Genomic DNA, 20,365 nt, shown 5'->3' on the forward strand with positions numbered 1-20,365 from the left:
GCTGCTCTGCTGGTGATTTATGACATTAATTAATAATAGTATACCTGAATTGGTAATCTCATGTTGTATGTTGTGTTGTGTAGTACATGTTGTGACGTGTTGTGTTGTGTTATGTGTGGTGTTATGTTATGTTGGATGTGTTATGCTCTGTTGTGTTATGAAATCTCAGGTGAGACACGTCAGGGAGGAAGGGGTGTGGTCACAGCCCAGTCACCGGGGAGAGGGGCGGAGTCAGCAGCGGAGGACACACAGGTAGAGAACACAAACTCACTTCTCGTTTCTTCCGGGGACGCAAAACATAGAAAAGAGTCACACAAACACCTGGAAACCTTCACGCTTCAGAACCACGTGGATCCACGAGATGGAGATGTGTTAGTGAGACGCTGCAGGACTCACAGGGGAGTCGTGATTTGACATGAAACCGTGCGTCGCTCTCAACATGGATCACTGGTCTCTGGGTGTGTGTGTGCGCGGATAGAACCAGGACCCGCTTCTTCTGATTAACGGTGAGTGTCTCGGGGATGGAACCGAGTGGATGGAGACAAATATGTAAAAGATGGAGAAGCTTTGTGGAGTTATCTGGCTATATTTAAAATCTATAATGAGGAGAAAGGTCATACAAATATGAAGTCAAAGGTCATTATGTTGGTTTTAAAGGAAATCTCATGATATTAATAATGTTCCATGTGTTACACAGGCCCTAAAACCATATTGCACAATAATGTAAATAAAGTTTATTAATGGAAGATATCCCAAATTGACATGTTGACATAATAATAGATTGTAATTAAGTAGATTAACATCCTTGTCAAATCCTGAAGGCCACTTAATTATAATTGCAGGGTACTTGAGTTGCTTATTTATATTTTATACAAGTCTAGTTCCTTCCTACTAAACTATATTTTAAAGGCAAATGTTAACCTTCTAATCTACTTATACAGTTATTACTTAAGTTTCTGTTTTTATACACAAAATACAAAAATAATGGAAAAGTTCACTCCAGATTTGTTGAATTTCAGAGAACAGTTGTCACTGTTTTTAATGTAAATGTTAATTTAAGACATACACATCTTAATGTAGTTTTTTCAGAGCTGAGTATAAAATCCGTTTATTAGTTATGGTGCAATGTGTCGGATTAAGTAAGTAAACCAGTTTCTAACAGGTTCCCGCAGGGGCGTTGCAAAAGAGTCGGCCTGGGGCCCCCGAGCTGAGAGGGGAACCCCCCCCCCCGCAGAACATCAACCGTTTAATGAGTAACCACTGAAAAGATATAATTCAGGAGAATGAAAGAGCACCACCACATTTTGACTTCTCTTTAACCGTGACAATGCTTTTTTTTGTGAGTGTATTTTTAAATGTAGAGATTTGTATCAATTTGTAGGTCATTTTGATATTACAGCACTTCTGCTGTCACACAAATAAAAGATCGGAATACGTCTTCTCTTCACTCCACACACACTCAAATGCTGAGTGGCACACCCCCGTCACCCCTTCGATAACAGACACGTGTGTTTCAAATGTGATTGAGGGTTTTTCATTTCTGTGCAAACGGAGTGTCGCACTGTGGATTGATCTTGTTTGTTCTCAGTAAAAAGGAAACAGGCATCCCCCGAGTAAACAAACGCCTCTGTCCTTCTGGGTGAACGGACGCTGCTGGCTGTGGCTTGAACTCACAGATATGACGTCTTGCTGTTGATCCGTCACTCTATACTTTAAATTAAATAGTTGGCCACTTAGTCCCACATGCCATTACGCTGAGAGGATGTTTCAGTAGCCGAGCGGGTTAAAAATTCATCCGTGTGCACACAGAGAGAAAGATCACAGGGCTCTGTTTGTTTACCAGCGAGGGGCCGTGTCCACCGTTTCTCTTTCTTCCCTCGGAGCAACCTGCAGGGAGCTCGCCTCACGTTCAGTTGAACTTCATGTGATAATTAACGATTGGGGGAGTCGCCCTCAGAAGTCAATGCAAGCCTGGGCCGGTAGCCACCTGCACATGTCTGGCTTTGCAGAAGACTATGTAGCCCTGCGAGACGTTTAGTGTTGACGTCAACTTTTGTCCTTTCCAGCTGACATGGGAATGTTGAAGAGCTTCCCTGACTCATAGCTTCTGGGCTCGGCGCTGATAAGCAGGTGTTTTATGGCTGAACAAGCCTTCAGCGACTTCAGGGGTAATTGCTGTGATTTAGTTTTTCATTCAGTGGCTTAATCGTCCTCGTTGTTGCACTTGTTGCAGGGCGCTCGCTTTAATGTGTCAGTAGGAGACGTGAAGGTGAAAAGGATCCTCCAACCGGCCTCATGACAGTTCATTCTGCCGTCTGGTGTCTCCTGCTGTTACAGTGAATGCTGTGTGAACAGAATCCGGTCCGACTGGTGCCCCCAAACCACAGACTCATGCTTCCGCCTCTTAGGTTTTCAAGTCGCTGAAAGATTCCCTGCAGGATCGTCACCTCTTATTTAGATAAGAGCTTAAAGATGAACTGTTGTTTCTCGTTTGGTTTGTGTAACTTAAATATTCTGCAGAATGAGATCAGCAGACGATTATTAGAATATAGAATCACTGTTTCTATCAGACTGCAACAAGACAAGTTGATTAAAATATGAGAATGAAAGATTGATTTGTGTAACGCTATTTTCTCTCAAATCTATTTTCCCTTTGTAATGTGATCAAAGTTATATGAAGGCACACCCCCATTGAGTTTTATTTGTCAAGTTTTCTATTTTATATATTCTTGTTAATTTTCTTGTATCTATATAACATATATATAGTATATCGTATATATGTATCTTTGTTATTTATTTCTGTTATGGGTTTATTGGATTTGTATATTGTCATTGTTCACTTGGCCCAATAACAGAAAGAATATAAAAACAACACATGCTCACAGCTGAACATTTGTGTTTGGATTCGATGGTAACCTTATGAGGGAAAGGACCATGAGCAAGTTACTGTTTAACAGGCTCTTAAATGGAATGAGGGAGATGCAGAGACAACCATGATAAAGTTAGAATTGCATGTTGGAGGTGTGTCTTAGATCCTTGGACTAGAAAGCTTTACAGAAAACCTTGCTTCTTGTAAACCTTTGACCTTTGACCCCCTACAGGCAGCTCGGCCCGGTCATTCTGATGGACCAGGACACCCAGTGGCTGCACAAGCTCCTTTCCGAGGTCCAGTTGGAGAAGTTCTACCTGCGCGTGAGAGACGGCCTCAACATCACCTGCATCGAGCACTTCTCCTACGTCAAGGAGTCGGATCTGGAGCATATAGGAATCAGCAAACCAGGTGAGCCTGCTCCGTCCCCTCTGATCGTCCACGTCGGCTGAGAGTCGACACACACATCATTTTATCATCTCAGTGTCTTTACTTGAGTGTTAATCTTTTTCTTCCAGCACAACGAAGACTATGGGATGCTATAAAACGCCACAAGACCAGTTCCCGATCACGGCCCTCGATGCCCACGGTCTGAAATATATCTCACTAGATCAGCATTGTTGTAGGTTTCATGTGTAATGGGTGTGTGTGTGTGTGTTTGTGTGAACTACTCATGTTAGTGAATTTTATATAAAGTTATCAATGCTCACAGGGGTTTGGCGGGCGAAGTCAGGATGGAGGCGAGCCGACCCAGGGCCAGGATACCGGCGGCCGCGCTCTCCCCAGTCTGATAATGGACACTGAGCTGGTCCTGGGCGAGAAGCTGGGCTCCGGGTCCTTCGGGGTGGTGAGGAGGGGAGAGTGGCACACGCCCACCGGGAGAGTGGTGAGGAACCTTATCATAAGATACTCTGATTTAGAACCCACTGTGTTGGCACTGACCCTCTCGACTCCTCTCAGCTCCCCGTGGCAGTGAAGTCCCTGAGGAGCAGCTTGTCCCGGCAGACGGACACGCTGACCGACTTCCTCCAGGAGGTCACCACCATGCAGTCGCTGGATCACCCCAACATCATCCGCCTGTACGGCGTGGTGCTCACACAGCCGCTCAAGATGGTAGGATGGGATGTTTTGAATCAAACACTCAAGTGGGTGAGTAAAACCGGGTGCTGGATACCAACTGACCCATATCTCCATCCTCCAGGTGACGGAGCTGGCCCCCCAGGGTTCACTGTATGACACCCTGCGCTCACGTCAGTTCGAGTACCCGCTCGTCCGCCTCTGGCTCTTTGCTGCCCAGATCGTGGCGGGGATGGATTACCTGGAGACCAGGAGGTTCATCCACAGGGACCTGGCGGCCAGAAACGTGCTGCTGGCCTCCAGGGAGATGGTGAAGATCGGAGACTTTGGCCTGATGAGGGGTCTGAGCGAAGAGGCCGATCACTACGTCATGTCGGCTCACAGGCGCATCCCATTCGCGTGGTGAGGGCACGGGGAGACTAAGGGACTTACAATTCCCACTTTCCTCCTGGTCTGGTCTAACTGCTGTGTCCTACAGGTGTGCTCCAGAGAGTCTTCGCGTCGGCGCCTTCTCCCACGCCTCAGACGTGTGGATGTTCGGCGTCACGCTGTGGGAGATGTTCACGTACTGCGAGGAGCCGTGGTTCGGGCTCACAGGCCGACAGGTACCAGCTCGTCGGCTCCGTCTGAACATTCACTTTTCCCGTTTTTGTCTCCGTGCCAGTCTGCGTGTTTGTCTGCGTGTGTGGAATGTGTGGCCCCGCCCCGACACTGTTTGTCCGTGACTCAGTGTTTCAGTGTTTCCTGACGTGTGCTCCCTTGGATGTAGATTTTGTGGCGAGTGGAGCGGGAGGGCGAGCGCATGGAGAAACCGCCGGACTGCCCTCAGGAGCTGTACAGCATCATGAGGATGTGCTGGGCCTGCAACGCCGCAGACAGACCCACTTTCGCAAAGCTCGCCACCCTGGTGACCGAGGTCCGGAAATATGCAGAAAGACTCAATTGTGGCCGGTGATGGACCAAAGAGAAGATTCTGTGATTTTTAATTTTGTTTTATTGTTTTTCCGCATATCCACAGGCGAAACCAATGGAGGTGCAAGTGACACGGGACTTCTCTGAACCCAGAAAACTCCCCCTGGTGGCCAACGACCTTGTGACGGTCATAGATCATGGGTGAGTGACAGAAAAGGCTAAACTTTGGCAGAGACAATGGGCTTTTGTTCAGATGAGGAAAGGATTTTAATTAAGGCCGCATTCCAAACGGGATCTCATGGAGTCCTCGGTATTTGACAGTGATTAGTTCAACTTAACAGATCTGGAATGAGGAGTTGCTCCTTTGAACTTTTAATGGTCGTTGTGCTTCTGTTCAGCAGAAGTTAAACTAAGTTAAACTAAGTTCACTGTGCACTGCAGTCTGGAGCTGAGCGAGTGGAGAGGCCAGAACCAGAGGACGCTCTCAGTCGGCTGGTTTCCTGCGAGCCTCGCCGCACCCCTGCTCCCTCCTGGTGTCACTGTGGCTGCTCCCGACGCGTCATCCAGTCATCCGGCTCCCCCTTCCATCTCGATCCACATCTCGGCGCCTCTGAAGGGAAGTCTGCAGCACTTCGGCCACGGAGACCTCATCCCTGATCGCGGCAGAAGAGGACAGGAGAGCCTGGACGAGTCAGTCACACCCCTCACCCTCCTCTTTGATTTCCCTTGGCTCATCTGTCTACTTGATATTTTTCACTTGTCTAAAATCAGGGAAAGCATTGGGTTCGGTTTGGGTTCCTTTGCACAAAATACACCAAAAAATTTCCCCTTTTTTTCTCTGCCTTTATCATTTCTCCCACCTCCGCTGCCCGAGTCCCTGAGCTTTATTACAGAAAGATAACCAGACTGCAGCGCTGACCTTTCCCCTGCTGTCACTCTGTGCACTCTGTGAGTCAAAGCTGTCAAACTAACTGTGTTCACTTTTGTGACCTGTGCAACAGCAGCGGCAGCTGGAGGACGAACCCATTCAGAGAGAAGGACGGATCCAATCTGCAGAAAATGGCAGGTAGGGACTGAAAACACAAACAGCTGCAGAACATGGTGAGCGGAGCTGCAAAGACCATGACACAATATACCTACAGCAGCAGGATCGAACCATGCATCTCCTGGTGTTATAATATTGTCCTGGTCGGAAAGCAGCAGGATAGAACCGGTGTTATAATATTGTCTTGGTCCTGGTCTGAAAGCAGCAGGACCTTGGTTTTGTAGAATGGACAATTCTACCAACCAAACCTAGAAGGTTGGTGGTTCAATCGCAGCACCTCCAGTCTGAGTGAAAGCAACTTGTACTGTAAAGAGCTTTCAAGGGTCTTTATAAATATCTATATAAATCCATTGATCATGACCTACTACCTACCTGCTTATTATTTAAATTATATTTTTTTATATAGTTGTACAATTATTTTCATTTCACTTAATTTCCCTTTAATCACTTGGCTTCCCAAGTTCTGTTTGTTTAACGACTCACTCATTCAGTCACATTTGACCAGTCTGCCCCCTAGTGGAAATTTGAGGCTAAACCCGGTTTATTCTCTCAGCACTGATTCTGTATTCGACTCTCTGTGTCTTCAGGGTTGTCTCAGAGCCTGGAGTCGGTCCTCGGTGAACCGCGGCCTCGGGCTAACACAGGCGGGATGCTCAGAGTGGACCAGCATGGCAGACTCATGACCCCCATGATGGCAGCTCGCAACGCGCTGATGCAGCAGGACACCCGTCGCTTCAGCGAGGCCAGTATCAACCCCCCGCCTCGACCGCCGCCCCCCAACCTGAAGCGCTTGAACATCAAGTCCCCGAGGAGGCCCATGATCCCGCTCCCAGGCGCCTCCCGGCCCGCGCAGTTGATCCTGCCCCCTCCGCCACAGCTACCGGCACAGCCCCCTCCTCAGCCTCAGCTGGGCTCCAACCTGGCTAAGATGGCCTTCTTGGCTCGCTCGACCCCGCAGCTGGATGAGGTGGACAACAGGGAGAGAGAGAGAACCAGGGAACGTGAGAAGTCGTCACATGTGCAGAACACGAAGGAAGGTCTCATCGGACAGGTATGAGATGAGATTTCATACAGATTAGTTTTTTTCTACAGGAAAAATATCAGGAATATTTTGGAACTAAAACAGGTATCAAATAAATGCTGTGCTCTGGTCAGATCATGGAGTCAGTACACGGAGTGACCACGGAGGAGGTTCATGCTGCACTACAACGCTGTGACTGGAACCCGATGCGAGCCGAGCAACAACTCAAGGTCTGAACCATGAAGAAGACACATTAACTTCCTGTCTCTGGTTTGAACAAACTGATAATACACACATGTACAGCACCTTTCAACAAAAAGTAATAAACATGAGACATAAAAGCCGGTTTCGGGCATGAACTCTGGTAAAGATCTACTGAATTGGGTGTGGAGGTTTTCTGGAGTTCACAACTATGAGGAAAACGTTAATGTCCTCTTGTCCCCCCCCCCCCCAGTTCGAGCAGCTGTACTCGCTGAGCCTCTGCTCCAGAGACGACTGCCTGAGGATCCTCTCCAGGTACCAGTGGAACCTGCAGCTGGCCAGCCGCTACCTGATCCGGTCGTCCCGGGAGGACCGGACCGGCACGGCAGAGAGGGAGCGACCTCAGGTCAGCGCAGAGCGGCGCGTCTGAGGCCCGTTGGACTTTTGTAAATAAGTGGACGTCTGACTTTTTTCAGCGGCGTCCTGCTGAACGGGGACAAACTGACATGTGATCACACGCACACGGCCTCCATGTGGAAACTGTGTGGACATTTTACTCCAGTGGAGATTGAAAATGAAGATGGACGAATTTTAAAAAGCAAAATGCACAATGACTCAAATGTTTTTTATTTTGTATTGAATTTGTGTTTTCACTGAGATGTTATCCTGCACATTACATTAGCTGCAAATAGTTTTTGTACCTGAATGATTTTGTATATATTGTGTTAGAAATTATTATTCTGTTGAATAAAAGTGATGATCTGCTCTGATCTGATTTTACACATTGAAGTCCATTGAGTTGCATTGTGGGTAATTGGGCTTCAGGTTTTTACAAAGAAGTAGAACGGTGGGTTTTTATTTTTGAATTAAAACAATCTAATATATTTTCATTACAGTAATAATAAATACCATTTCTTTTAAGGTTTTCACAGGATTCACCATGATAAATTTATGCATTACGGTTTAACATTCCATTTAATAGGGAATTTGAATGTTAATGTTATTGTATTCCCCAGCATTAAATTGTACTGAAGGGGGGATGAAAGCTCTCTGGGAAACATCATTAAGACGACACATTTCAAGTATGTATATCAGCTTATATTGTGTAAATAAGCAAAGTAAATAAATACAAAAAGTGCAGCAGGTGATATACCTATTGGTGGCCAAAATTATTATAACACAATTAGGATCTGACAAAATTTACATTTTTTTTACCCTCCAAAACAAATATATTGACACTATGCCAGCGAGATGTGCTGCTGTAATTGCTCCAAAAGGTGGACGTACCAAATATTAAACTTAAAATTGGATAAAATCAGTAGGACTCACTTCATCTGTTATTTTTTTGTGCTCAGAGCAACCATCTGCATGTTTCATGAACATTATGAATTTAAATCATGATTTGGAGGCAAAAAAAGTCAATTTTGTCAGATCCTAAAGGTGTTCTAATAATTTTGGTGACCACTGTATATATATATATATATATATATTTATATTAATGGGTAAACAGCCCAAAAACAAATATTCATCACCTATAAATAGCATCACACATTAGGCCTATATATACTATAAAAGCAAAATATAGAATTAAAACCAGTTTTACACAGGTAAATAGCCTAAATAAATTACTGTACATAAAGTTCTGCACAGAAAAACAAATAAACAAGTGAGTAGCCTACTTACTTCTCTTTTACTGAACCTTGGCCAGTGGCATGGTAGCCTACTAATTTCTCTCTTACATTGGCAAGTGGCATGGTAGGCCATAGTTATACATTACAGTGTTAAGTGTAATATTCACACTGACATATTTATTACATAATAATCCTTACTCTAAAGTATTTTGTTACAAATGCTTGTGCCGAACTCTCAGCATTTTGTAACAGGAGCTGCCCCTCCCCTGGGCTACCTAAACACTTCCACATGTATTACCCATTGGTTGGCAGGAGGTGGCGCAGTCAGTATCAGTATCGAAGCAGAAAAGGGAGGTTTTGTGTCTTTTATGGCAGCTGAAGTGGAGCATGGATATAACCTGTAAGATAAAGCGAGCAGACAAAACTGAGGGGAAGCAGATACCGTAACCAGAGAAGAGCGTTTTGTAATGGGCAGGGGAACCAGTAACTGAAGCAGAGCAGAGTTGTGTTGAACTTGCAAATTACTAATTTCTGTAACTTGATTTCCCTCAGATGCAACAAACCCCCCCCCCCCCCCCCCCCAAGTCAAACCAGATGTGGGTGTTCCCCAGACTTTCCGGGAGAGGCACTGAAGGAGAGGAACAAAAACACTTGAACATTCACATCGTATTCTTTATGTAGAAAAAGTATATAACAATCACAAGACACACATTCAAAATGAAAGTAGCACAAAGATGTGTACTGGTGCCGTCGGCTGCAGATTCAACTGATTCGAAAAAGGCACAATCTGCAGATGAACCTGACCCGAAGAACAAATGTGTACTGGACATCCTCAGAGGTCCGACTGCAGACAGACGAATGGTTGCGTATATACAGTTTGCACATATAATGAGACACGGTTAGAGACAGTGCAATAGAGAGATTTGGATTGAAGAGCATTAGTGGCATCCGAGCCCCAATGGAGGCACGCCCATGGTATTTCATGAGGATGTTATATATGAATCAAATAGCAGTAATCAACATTAACCTGCCGTTCAGGTCACTTTGTAGAAACGACAGAACATTTTATTAGTCACCTCACTTTTTATACACAGTGTGTTTTTCCCCCAAAACGTCAGATCGACATTCACCAACCGTCAACTTCTGCTTTCTTATTTCCTTTCCCATTTTTTCCACTTTCCATCACTGTCAGCGCATGCGTCAACGCCGACTACAAGATATTCAACATCCTCCCATTGGTCTCACTGTCACGCCCATAGACTTTACAGAAAGAGGGACGACATGGCTGTGACGTAAACATCTTGCTCACCCCCTAGTGGCTAGACGCAGAATAGATCATTAAACCTGCCTTGTCCGTGTTAGTGGATGAGAAATGGACCTAAACTAAAAAGTCAAAGTTCATGTCGAATAAAATTGGATTGGTTGAGCACAGGTATAGATGGGACCTCCATACCGTGGCTTTACAACCTCTGGCTTCAAATGCGTAAAGTGGCAGCGTTCGCAAGCTAAATAACAATAGATTACTGCCGGTAGTACTTAAGTTGTTTTTATAAGTTATAAGATAAAGACTGCAGCGGTTACCAATGGGCTACTATCAGCTCTAGGAGTATGTGCTAGGCTGAGCAGTGCTTCAAGCTAAATGTTAGCATGCGCTTGTTAAATAAAAGGGTATTGGGTCACACAGCTTCTGAGCTTAAGTTCGTCCCCTGTGGACCAGGACAGTCAGTTCAGAGCTACGTGACAATTCACCTGGAAGTTGTTAAAATATTTCAGACTTGACCAAAGTGGTGGAGTGACCGCCTGCCTCTGTCTGGTCTATTCTTCTCTCCAAGTATGTATAAAAGTGCAATAATAATCGCAAAGCATAAATAATGAAAAGTCAATACCAGTGCAGCATAGAGAAATTCAAAATCCTGTGTGTACATATTTGCTAATTTCCTTTTTTTAGTAGGCACTGAAAAACACATGGAGGTTAAGTTGGTTTCTTTTGACACGGAGTGTAAGGCAACATGGCGTCAGACATCTGGAATCACGGGTTCATTAGCTCATATTGGTCTGAACATGTGGTGTTAGCACCGTATTGGCTGGAATCTTGTGAAGATTAAAAAAGATATAAGAAAAAGTACATAAACAGAGCATGCATAACTGGATAATGTCCTTCCTCCCATGCTGTCGTTTCCCCGTCCTTTCCTTCTCCTCTGTTATGAAAACACGCTGCTGCGCTGGTTGGCCTCGCCGACCTTCTCGAAAAACATGAAATCCTGGAAGGTGAGAACAAGCAAGGAGAAGGTCATCGTTCAGCGGGACCCCACTCGGGAGAATTCTGTGTCGTTCGATAACATTACAACTTACGATGAGGAAGCAGGCTCCCATGAGCACGGCTTTCATCTTCACGTCCAAGTCCAGCGGGAACTGGATGCCAAAGTTGTCCGTGTCGGTGAAGACCTCTTTCAGGAGACCGCTCCACTGCTTGCTGATGCGACCGATGGGCTTGCCTCCATCTTTCCCCTTCAGCTGCAACACAAAAAGAACAGTGATACAGAACAGCCTCTTAACTGTGGAGCAGAAGGGTGCAGGTATTTCCAAAAAACACCAAACTTGGACTCATATGAAACTACCACGTTTTGTTTGGAGAAATAGTGTTGTTTGGTTAAAATGTTTATTCTCTCTTGCTAGGAGATAGATTCCGATCACATCGGATAAAAATCGGTTTCAGCCAACAGTCATAAAGCTAGCGTGGTCCAAAGGTTAGCCAGCGCCTCTAAAAGGTCACTAATGGAAGGAAACGCTCTGTGATGAAACAGGATATTAATAGTAGGCCGCCACAAATACATAAACCAGTGAGAAGTGTAAAAATATTTCCGGTTCAATATGAAACTGTAGAGGACATCAGCCCAGGGACAAATATGTGTTTACACTGCAAATAGAAAAATGCTTTAACCACTTCCTAATGTGCCAGATCTGAACAGGAACCATTTAACATGTTTTATGTAATTTATTTAATTAGCCTTTACATTTAGTTTGAAAGACAATCGGTGGAAATTCAATCAGAGTTCATTAATGAGCTGTAGGGTTATTGGAAGGTGGATATTTGAATTGCCAGGTATAAAAGGAGCATTAGTCTTCTCATTAGACTCTGCAACAAAGCAAATTAGTATATTTTCCCAAAAATGTCATATGATTCCCTTTGGGCCAAAGAACATTGTTTTAACTACTAATTTATCAGCAATAGACAAACACCAGTTCTCTCACCTCAAAGTTGACGTCCCCACAGCAGTTGCAGGCGAAGCAGGGCCCTTCCAGTACCAGCAGCGACTCCTTGTTCGCTCCCTGGATGGAGAACCGAGGCAGGAAAGGGTGCCAGAGCTGCTTCACGTAGCCTATGGTGGTGCCGGGCGGCGCCTGGACCTCCATCTGTGGGTCACACGGTTAAAACATAAATACTAACGTGATACACACGGAACAGTAAAATGCGACCTCGGCCCTTGACACTGTCAGCTATAAATGAAGCGATAAAGCAAACGGGGGAAGATCACACGAGACAGCAGGAATGATAAGGGAGGACTCTGACTGCTCCATTGTGACACCACATAACCAAGGTAATGCATCTCACATGGCCCAGCAAACAGAGCCCTGCAATGTCTGACCTTGGAGTCTGGGGCCGGCGGGAAACGCACGGTAGCCGGGCGATGCCAACTCGGCCATTAAGCGTAGAGGGAGAGAGTCATAGGTGGAGGGATGGCAGAGGAGTGGGGGAGATAGTTGGGACAATGGGGGCCATTCATAGATTTAACAAACGCCATTCAGCCACTCAACAGCGACACAGGGTGAAGGGAGGAAAAACAGAGGCCGGTTTCAAAGTAAAGTCCACTTTTGTTGTGAGACTAGTTTAAAAACTCCTAAAAATTTCCTGTTGAAATGAGAATCAGAAGTCCAGATAATCCTTCTTAGTCGTGGTGATGTCAAATGACTTAAATTGACTGAACATTAGAGCATCTTCAAGTTATAGCACATATTCAAATTCTCAACCTGAACATGATTATAATATGTCTCTTTTCATCTTTAACCTTTTTTTATTCCATTTTCCCATCAGCATTTTTTTTCTCGCCACCTAAAATGATGAATTCAGCCGGTCCACATTCTGCCTGAGTTTCTTTTACTGTGGTGTTTCTACAAGCAAAGCTAAACTGTGACTCGACTGCTCCAGCAAATTAACGCTTTAATCTCTTGAACCACACATTCCCCGGAAAGTTGTCATTGACTAATTATTAACAACACCGGTAATGGTGGACAATCGCTTGGGTGGACTCAGGGAAAATATAATAACACATCAGAGAGTTAATCAATTCCTGGAGTGAGTAATCAGGGCGATTTGGTGCTGAATAAACTTTTTGAATTGTTAAATTATTGACATTGGTGCGGTAACTCAATATATAGTGAGGCTGTTAACAGCTACCTTTGACCCCCACACACAGGTACACACACACCTACACACTCGTACCTCTTGCAGACAGCAGGGACACCAGCAGGAGACGCAGCGGAACGGCCGGACGAGGCGGATCACCTCCCGATCCATGGTGTCCTTGATCTTCATGTCGAAGCTGCGCAGCGAGCCGCAGCAGTTCCTGGTGCAGCAGTCGTTCTTCTCCTTGGCCGTGTAGATCTTCTGGCCCAGGCTGTTCTTTATCTCGTACTGGTTGTTGGTCTCGAACCCGATGAACGCTGGTTGGCAAGGGAAGGGGAAAAGGAAAAAAGAAGGGCGGCAACGGTGAATTACAAAGTTTTGATAAGGAAAGAATGTGAATAATAACATTATGATTTATATTGAGAGGTTTAAAATGTCCGTTTCACGTCCTGTCCACAAAGAGTGAATATGACTGCATGAGCAAGCAGCACGCCTTACCTTCCAGGAGCTCCACTTTTTGGTGAATCAGGATTTGATCGATCTAAAACCCCAAGGGAGAAAATACATCAGAAACACATACTAAAAAAAAAATTACAAGAAAATTAAAAAGAGATAAGTAGAAAATATGACCGTCATCAAGAGGGAAGGGAAACTCCACTGAAAACAAAACAAAGCCTGCAAACACTTTCCTTATTTTCAATGCAAAGTATGAATTTCCCTAAAGCCACAGACTAACACAACAGCAGCTTTGTGACCTGTCATAAGGATCAGAGTCTTTTTGCATATTTTTAAAAAATTATTTCCTATGATCTGATCGCATAGAGAGCCCTGAAAACAAGTTCAGGTTTTTGTTGAAGCTCTATCTAAGTTTCAAGAGGATCTGGACAGAGGAAACAAACCGAGTTAGTGTTTTAAAAAAAGAACAATGCCGGTTGGAAAGTTCAGACGGCTGAGGGGAAAGAGGTCACATCACATTGTTTTAAGAGAGAAACTGGAAAGGAAAGTCACATCACTCCTCTTTCCTTAGTTCAACCATAGCTCACTACAATTTACCGTTGTAGGTTCTAGTCCCTGAATATCAATATGTGATTATCGCTAATAGAAATATAACAAAAGTCCAATATTGATACTGCTATATTGACGGTGGTAGGAGGTATCACATGTAAGTGATCTAAATCAGATTAGTGAAAGGATTTGTCATTCTCTCATCATAAATAAAGAGTCATATTGCATAACCTTCCCCTTCGCTGATTTCTGACCATATCATCGAACCCGATCAAGCAGTGTAGCTTTTTAGGGCGTAACACAAAACACCCTCGGATTATATCAAGCGTGAAGAATAATGTCTACGAGTCAAAATGAGCTGAATGGAAAAGAACAGTGAGGAAACAAAGAGGAAACAATGAAGGAGTGGTGCATAAGTATTCCATCTTGTGATCCACGGATGTCACAGCATCCCTATTGTTATCAAGACCCAAAGCGGTGTTTTTTCCAGACCTGTGTGAGGTACTCGAGCCCCGGAGGTACCCCAACCGGAGCTGCAGCTTGCCCAGGGACCGGGGCCGGGGAGATCGCTTGGGGAGGTCCTCCATACTCTGCCCCTGGAGCTGTGACGACTGGTCCCGGCTGGTACATGACTGGAGGCAGGCCTTGGTTGTAGCCCATATTGAAGCCCGGGGGAGGAGCTTGACCCGGATCTCCATACCCTCCCTGAGAAACAGGATAAGGGGCAACGGATTGGCCGCCTTGCTGAGGCATGGGATAGGGTGGCTGGTTGTAGGAGTCTGGGTAACCTGGAAAAAGAGAGGGTTGTTAGGTCAAAGTCCACCTAAAGCAGTAAATCCAGATCCACTACAATTTTATCAGACACTTAGACTCACACTTACACACTAGTAGCTCAAGTTAGAGGCAACAGATGTTCAATGAAACCATCAAACACAGAATATAGAAGAAAAAAACATTAAACCACTTCTCGTTTCCAAACACTATCTCAGGAATCATGCAATGATGTGTCAAACAGGTGTGAGTTTCAGTTCCTTACCTGCCGATAAGGTTAAAAAATGAAATAAGGCAGAAACCAGCTCTAAGGTCAACACCGCAGCACACCGACGCACACCGAGGAAGTCATGATCTGTGTGTGCTCGGCTAATAGCAGCTGCTCCGTGCTCCTAGCAACCCTGACTGCGGATCATCCTACTTTCCCCGCTGGGACCAGAGAGCCAATAAGCTACTTATTAGCAAAGCCACAGAGTGGAGCACTTAACTGGAGAGAAAGTAAACAGCACTGGGAATACTGGACGACCGGCACAGCAACAGCTCTACTCTAGGAACAACCCTGAGAATAAAAAGCCCACAACGTTTTTAGAAAAGCTTGGAAACCTTATTCACATTCATCCAGTCTATGAATGTAAAGTAGTGTATAAATCATTATAATTAAATTATATGTAAAGTTGATTTGGTTTAAACTTTGGAGGCTATGGGGCCCTCCCATCAGCAGCTCAGGTGGCTTACTGGGAGGGCCAGCTCTGGATCAGTGGGTTTATATTTGTCACGTCTTCATGGTAAATACTCATGATGGTGAAGAACTGGCTTCATAGAACAGAGCTAATGCCTGATGACATTGACACTGCTTAAGATTTCTGACGTCACGTTTGAGTCACAGCCTGGTGGCGCCATCTTGGCTCTTAAGAAGCGAAGCCTATACTTCAGTGTGGAGTAGTTATATACACACTCAATGCATTGTGTTGCAGTCACACCTGCACTTTGAGTTCACCACTATTGTGTCACTTAGAACGGATGTGAATACAGAGTCTGAACAGGGTCTAAAAGTGTCCAAAGTTCAGTTCTTAGTTATGATTCATTTTCTCTATTTCTCCTTCAATAATTAATAAGAGGAACTTATACTTTTCTTAAATAAATATTTTAAAATGTTTTTATTTAATCAGCTCTTTGAATGATTTAGCAAGCAAAGAGGAGAATGTTTTGCCTGTTTTTATGATAGTAAATTTAAAAATCAACTTGGGGTCATGAACTGTACTTAACTGAGACACTACTTTGTCTCCAGAAAGTACTTTATCACTATTTTCTATGGAATCAATTGAGTTAGAAACCAGTTAATCAAGCTGATGACCACAAGAACCACTTCCCTGTAAAGCAGGGAGCTTCATTTTCTACTTACTACTCTCGTTATAGTCTTGCATGGCACATTGATCTGTCTCCTGAGTGTGTTTCCCCCTGTTTGACCCTAATATTGAGGTTTTTCAAGATGTACTGAGGAATAGCTCCAGATCTGCAGAGGATTTTTCTGTGATCTGCAGATTAAACTATCTTTCAAGAATCATTTATGTTTGGTGTCTGTGGTTTCATCTAGTGGGGAGGATGTAGGCAGTTTTCTGTGAGTAGGACCTCCTTTGTTGCATACCTACACTTCATGTCCGTGATGGAAAATCTGCCGTCATTGGTATTAAGTACAAACAGAAGTAAGTGCCATGCAATGGTGCTGACTCACAACACACAAAACTGGTTCTTTGTTTCTTTGTCAGGACAAAACCAACCCCAGCCTTAAAAGCAGCCCAGTTCAGAGGTGGGAGGATGACTTCACAGTGAGATTCTTTCAGGGATTCCGGGTGTGAGTAAGCAGTGTTGCCATGTCAAGGCTGAAGCAGTGCGAAAAATAAATTCTGTGAATAACAGTCACGCAACCGTCACACCACTTCTGCCTTTCTACCAAGAGGCGGAAATCATAAAAAGAGGACATGGAGTGTGTGATCACTGCTTTGCCGTTTGCTCAACCTCTGTCCACATTCCTTTCTCACACATGCAAGGAAACAAATCCTAAAAAAAAAAAACTCAAAGCAGCGCTGTTTACAGGAAGGCTGCAGGCCGACATGCCCACATGCCCACACGACGTAACCTCTCACCTCCTGCAGCTGTTCTTTTCCATGCAAAGGGGAGGAGGTGAATTAAACGCAAGCATTTCAGGTATTTCTTTCACAGACTCTCCTCGGTGTGGAGGATGAAATTACCCAAGGTCGGTTAAGGAATCTGGGAGCAGGACAAGGCGTTCATTCACTATGCAGCGACATTCGGAGGAAAAGTTAGTCCTGGGAAACACTGATGGAAACCTGAGACGTGTGGGCCTTTATACAAAAGCTGGAATTGTTTCAATAACGTGACACAATGGGAAAAGTGGATGAGTAAAACCGAATTAGAAACAAGTCACTACAAGTTTTGAAACAGGAAGAGATCCCAGCTCTTAGTTCTTCTTCACCACATGCTTCTTTTATGGTCAGTGCACTTACCAGGAGCAGACATGGCAATGGCGAGGAGCTGTTTTCCCCCCGACCTCAGGGCACTTTCTCGTCCACTCCCAGGGGAACTCTATGGGAAGCTGTCTGGAATGGAAAGGGAAAGGAAAAGGGGGGTGGTTGGGTTGTGATGAAAAAAATAAATAAAGGGGAAAGGGAAGGAGGGAGGGAAGGGGGTGTTGCAAAGAAACAATGAGAAAAAAAAGAGTCCAACCCTTTGACAACAGTCGCCCTCAGCATCAACCTTTATTATTCTGCCACCATGAAATGTCAGCAAACCACAGATTTAACCTCGGCTTTAATGGTGGTATGTTTACAACCCAGTCTGTGCACTTTGACAGGAGATATCATACATAAAAGTGGGTGCGACATGTTTTCAAAAGCTGGGGGAGGGGGTGGTGGTCCAAACCCACAGCCTGTGTTGATCTACATCACATTAATAAGTACATGATGTCCTGGTGTCTTATTTGGACCAGATCAATTTAAATCCCTGAACAGGTCACGAGAAGGAGCACAGAATCCAACCTCCTCTTCCCCCTGTGCCTCATGCATAACAAACCCTGAACACTCCAGTTCTTCCCCTTGAAACCTGACAGAAGCTGAGTGGGTGACGATGAAATCTCACCTGTCTGCTGGGACGTCCTCACTGGGCCAGTTAGAAAAGTGCAGGAAAAAACTAAAGTGAGAGAAAACCCCTGGTTCCACAGAGCAACGAGTCAATCGTCTCCCTCTCAATCTGTTTCTCGTTTCTCTCGGTTGCTGTCTCTCCTCCCTCCCACTATGTCTCCTCCCCTCTTTCTCAGCCTCACACGACTTCCATTAGGGTTTTGTCAGAGCGCGTCCATGAACATAATCCTAATTTAAACCTGAGTAAGCAGACGTCTTGTATTTATTAAGAGTGCTCTGTTGGTTCGTGTGAGATCTGCCCCCCCCCCTGCAGATATTATTATCAGAGCAATGCAGCAACAAGGAGGAGTCGGTCACTTCACATGTTGATGTTGTTGACAACCATCAGGGGGCGTCAGATCCCCAGTGAAAAACCGTGCAACACAAACATGTACATACTATACATACAAGATACATGGCAAACTTAGCATTTTTAAATCATTTTTGTTTATTCTATTGCCTTTAAAAAATATATTTGTGAGTTACTTGAGTAATTGTACACATCACAAATTAAATTTGTCGCTTTTGGATAAAACTCCTTCCTGTATCGTGACCGCTCCAAAACAAAACATGGGTAAAAAATGACCGTTATCCATTTCCTTTGTTATTTCATGCATGAGTGTTTCTTTTCGAAGTCAATGTATATTATTTAATATTCTCAGCATTCATTAAATATCCTGTTGTAAATTAGCACAAATCATTATTTCCCTTTTTTCCTTTCTAACTTAATAAACAAATGTGCATTTTGTACTTCTACATCACTTGTAAACACGTTTTACAAAGTTTGTATTCACTAAGGAACACCTGCCGTTCATTTCACACATCTGCTTTTGCACAGCTGATGCATGTAAGTATTATTTTACAATCCATAACTAGTGAGAAAGAGAAATATGAACAATACTAACTAGCTAGTTTCCTTTCTGGCTAGATAAGACTAGCTAGGTCAACAAAATAAAACTCGAAATATAACAGTATGTGCTTCATAGACTGATTGATATGCATTTGTAAATATGCTTTTGATTTACATAATGCAAAAAGTGTGTTAGTATAGCTGGTCGCAATCATTTCAGACTTACGGCTGTTAAAGACTTTGTTACATGGGATCAAGCTGGAGCTGAGTAAACGGCTCCTTCGATGACAGAGAAAAACCGTCTCCGTCATCGATGGAGCCTTTATAGAAGATGGAAGGCTTATCTATAGAATAGTATAGAATAGAATCCATATCATCAAAGGAGCTTTCTCCTACCCTCTGACAAGTACAACCCTCCATAAAGTAGAATAAAAATGTAAACAGTGTTTTTCCTGTCACATCAAATCCAAACTTCTACCATTCCTAACTCACTGTCATGAACAATGACCCCATTTGTTCAGCTGTTCAAGTGTTTCTGTGTTTAGCAGGCAAAAATGACTGATTTAACATTGAAATTTCTGGAACAGTTCAATCTGACAAATGTATTTTCTCCCGTCACTGTTTTCTGAGGTCGCTCACATAAATCAATCAATCAATAAATAAAATATTATTCGTATAGCCCATATTCACAAATCAGAGGGTGTGACATCCTCCATTGAAAAACCCTATGAGCTGGGGAATAAACATAGAAACCTCCGATGGAGCCACATGTGAGGGATCCCTCGCCCAGGACGGACAGAAGTGCCACATCAGCAGAATAACAGTATTTACAACATTGTGAAACCGTTGTGTGTCACTGGCGTGTCTATGTATAATAAAGTATTTAACCATAAGTAAATGTTGGATAGAGATAGAGGGAGCAGCAATGACAAATGATTGGAGGAGTTATCGCTCCGGCTTGTCTCTGCTCAGACTATATTTGGCACCTGCTGCTGTGCCCGTTACTTATAGGGGATCGGATGTGGGTGGGGTATGAGGGAAGTCGTTACACACACACACGCACACACACAAACACACACACACACACACACACACACACACACACAGACAGATGTTGGACAGACATCTTAGTAAGACACCAAATATGTGTCGACTCAACTGTCTGTAACACATTAAGAACATATATGAAAGCGTGACTGAAATCTGGGTTCAGTTAACCTGCCTACACAAGCAGCACTGACATCCACTCAACCTATGGAAACTTGACACAGATCTTAACCTTTAACCCCCCCCCCCCCCCCCCCCCTGAAGGGGATTCTAACGGATTCCCCTCACGTTGACGTCTCCATGAGGACATTGGGTCCAGTGTGGCAACAAAAGA

General features: G+C 44.3%; 2 protein-coding genes across 2 annotated transcripts; one reads left to right on the forward strand and one right to left on the reverse strand.

Annotated features, from left to right (window-relative positions):
- Window positions 1-243: 243 nt before the first annotated feature.
- Window positions 244-7,905, forward strand: tnk1 (tyrosine kinase, non-receptor, 1). Its single transcript, XM_062383500.1, has 14 exons — window positions 244-506; window positions 3,102-3,280; window positions 3,388-3,458; window positions 3,582-3,755; window positions 3,830-3,982; window positions 4,071-4,348; window positions 4,425-4,551; window positions 4,716-4,862; window positions 4,965-5,059; window positions 5,300-5,548; window positions 5,860-5,924; window positions 6,491-6,954; window positions 7,059-7,154; window positions 7,379-7,905. Exons 2-14 carry the CDS (start codon window positions 3,124-3,126, stop codon window positions 7,553-7,555), a joined length of 2,253 nt encoding a protein of 750 aa, XP_062239484.1. The 5' UTR covers window positions 244-506; window positions 3,102-3,123; the 3' UTR covers window positions 7,556-7,905.
- Window positions 7,906-9,407: 1,502 nt separating this feature from the next.
- Window positions 9,408-18,368, reverse strand: LOC133949588 (phospholipid scramblase 2-like). The gene is made up of 8 exons (XM_062383503.1): window positions 18,094-18,368; window positions 17,463-17,555; window positions 14,659-14,954; window positions 13,660-13,702; window positions 13,258-13,478; window positions 12,009-12,170; window positions 11,109-11,270; window positions 9,408-11,017 (listed from the first exon to the last, which is right to left on the reverse strand). The coding sequence occupies exons 2-8, from the start codon at window positions 17,473-17,475 to the stop codon at window positions 10,958-10,960; spliced, it is 957 nt and encodes a 318-aa protein (XP_062239487.1). The 5' UTR covers window positions 17,476-17,555; window positions 18,094-18,368; the 3' UTR covers window positions 9,408-10,957.
- Between the last annotated feature and the right edge of the window lie 1,997 nt (window positions 18,369-20,365).

This window comes from Platichthys flesus, chromosome 24, assembly GCF_949316205.1.
Source record: "Platichthys flesus chromosome 24, fPlaFle2.1, whole genome shotgun sequence".
NCBI lineage: Eukaryota > Metazoa > Chordata > Actinopteri > Pleuronectiformes > Pleuronectidae > Platichthys > Platichthys flesus.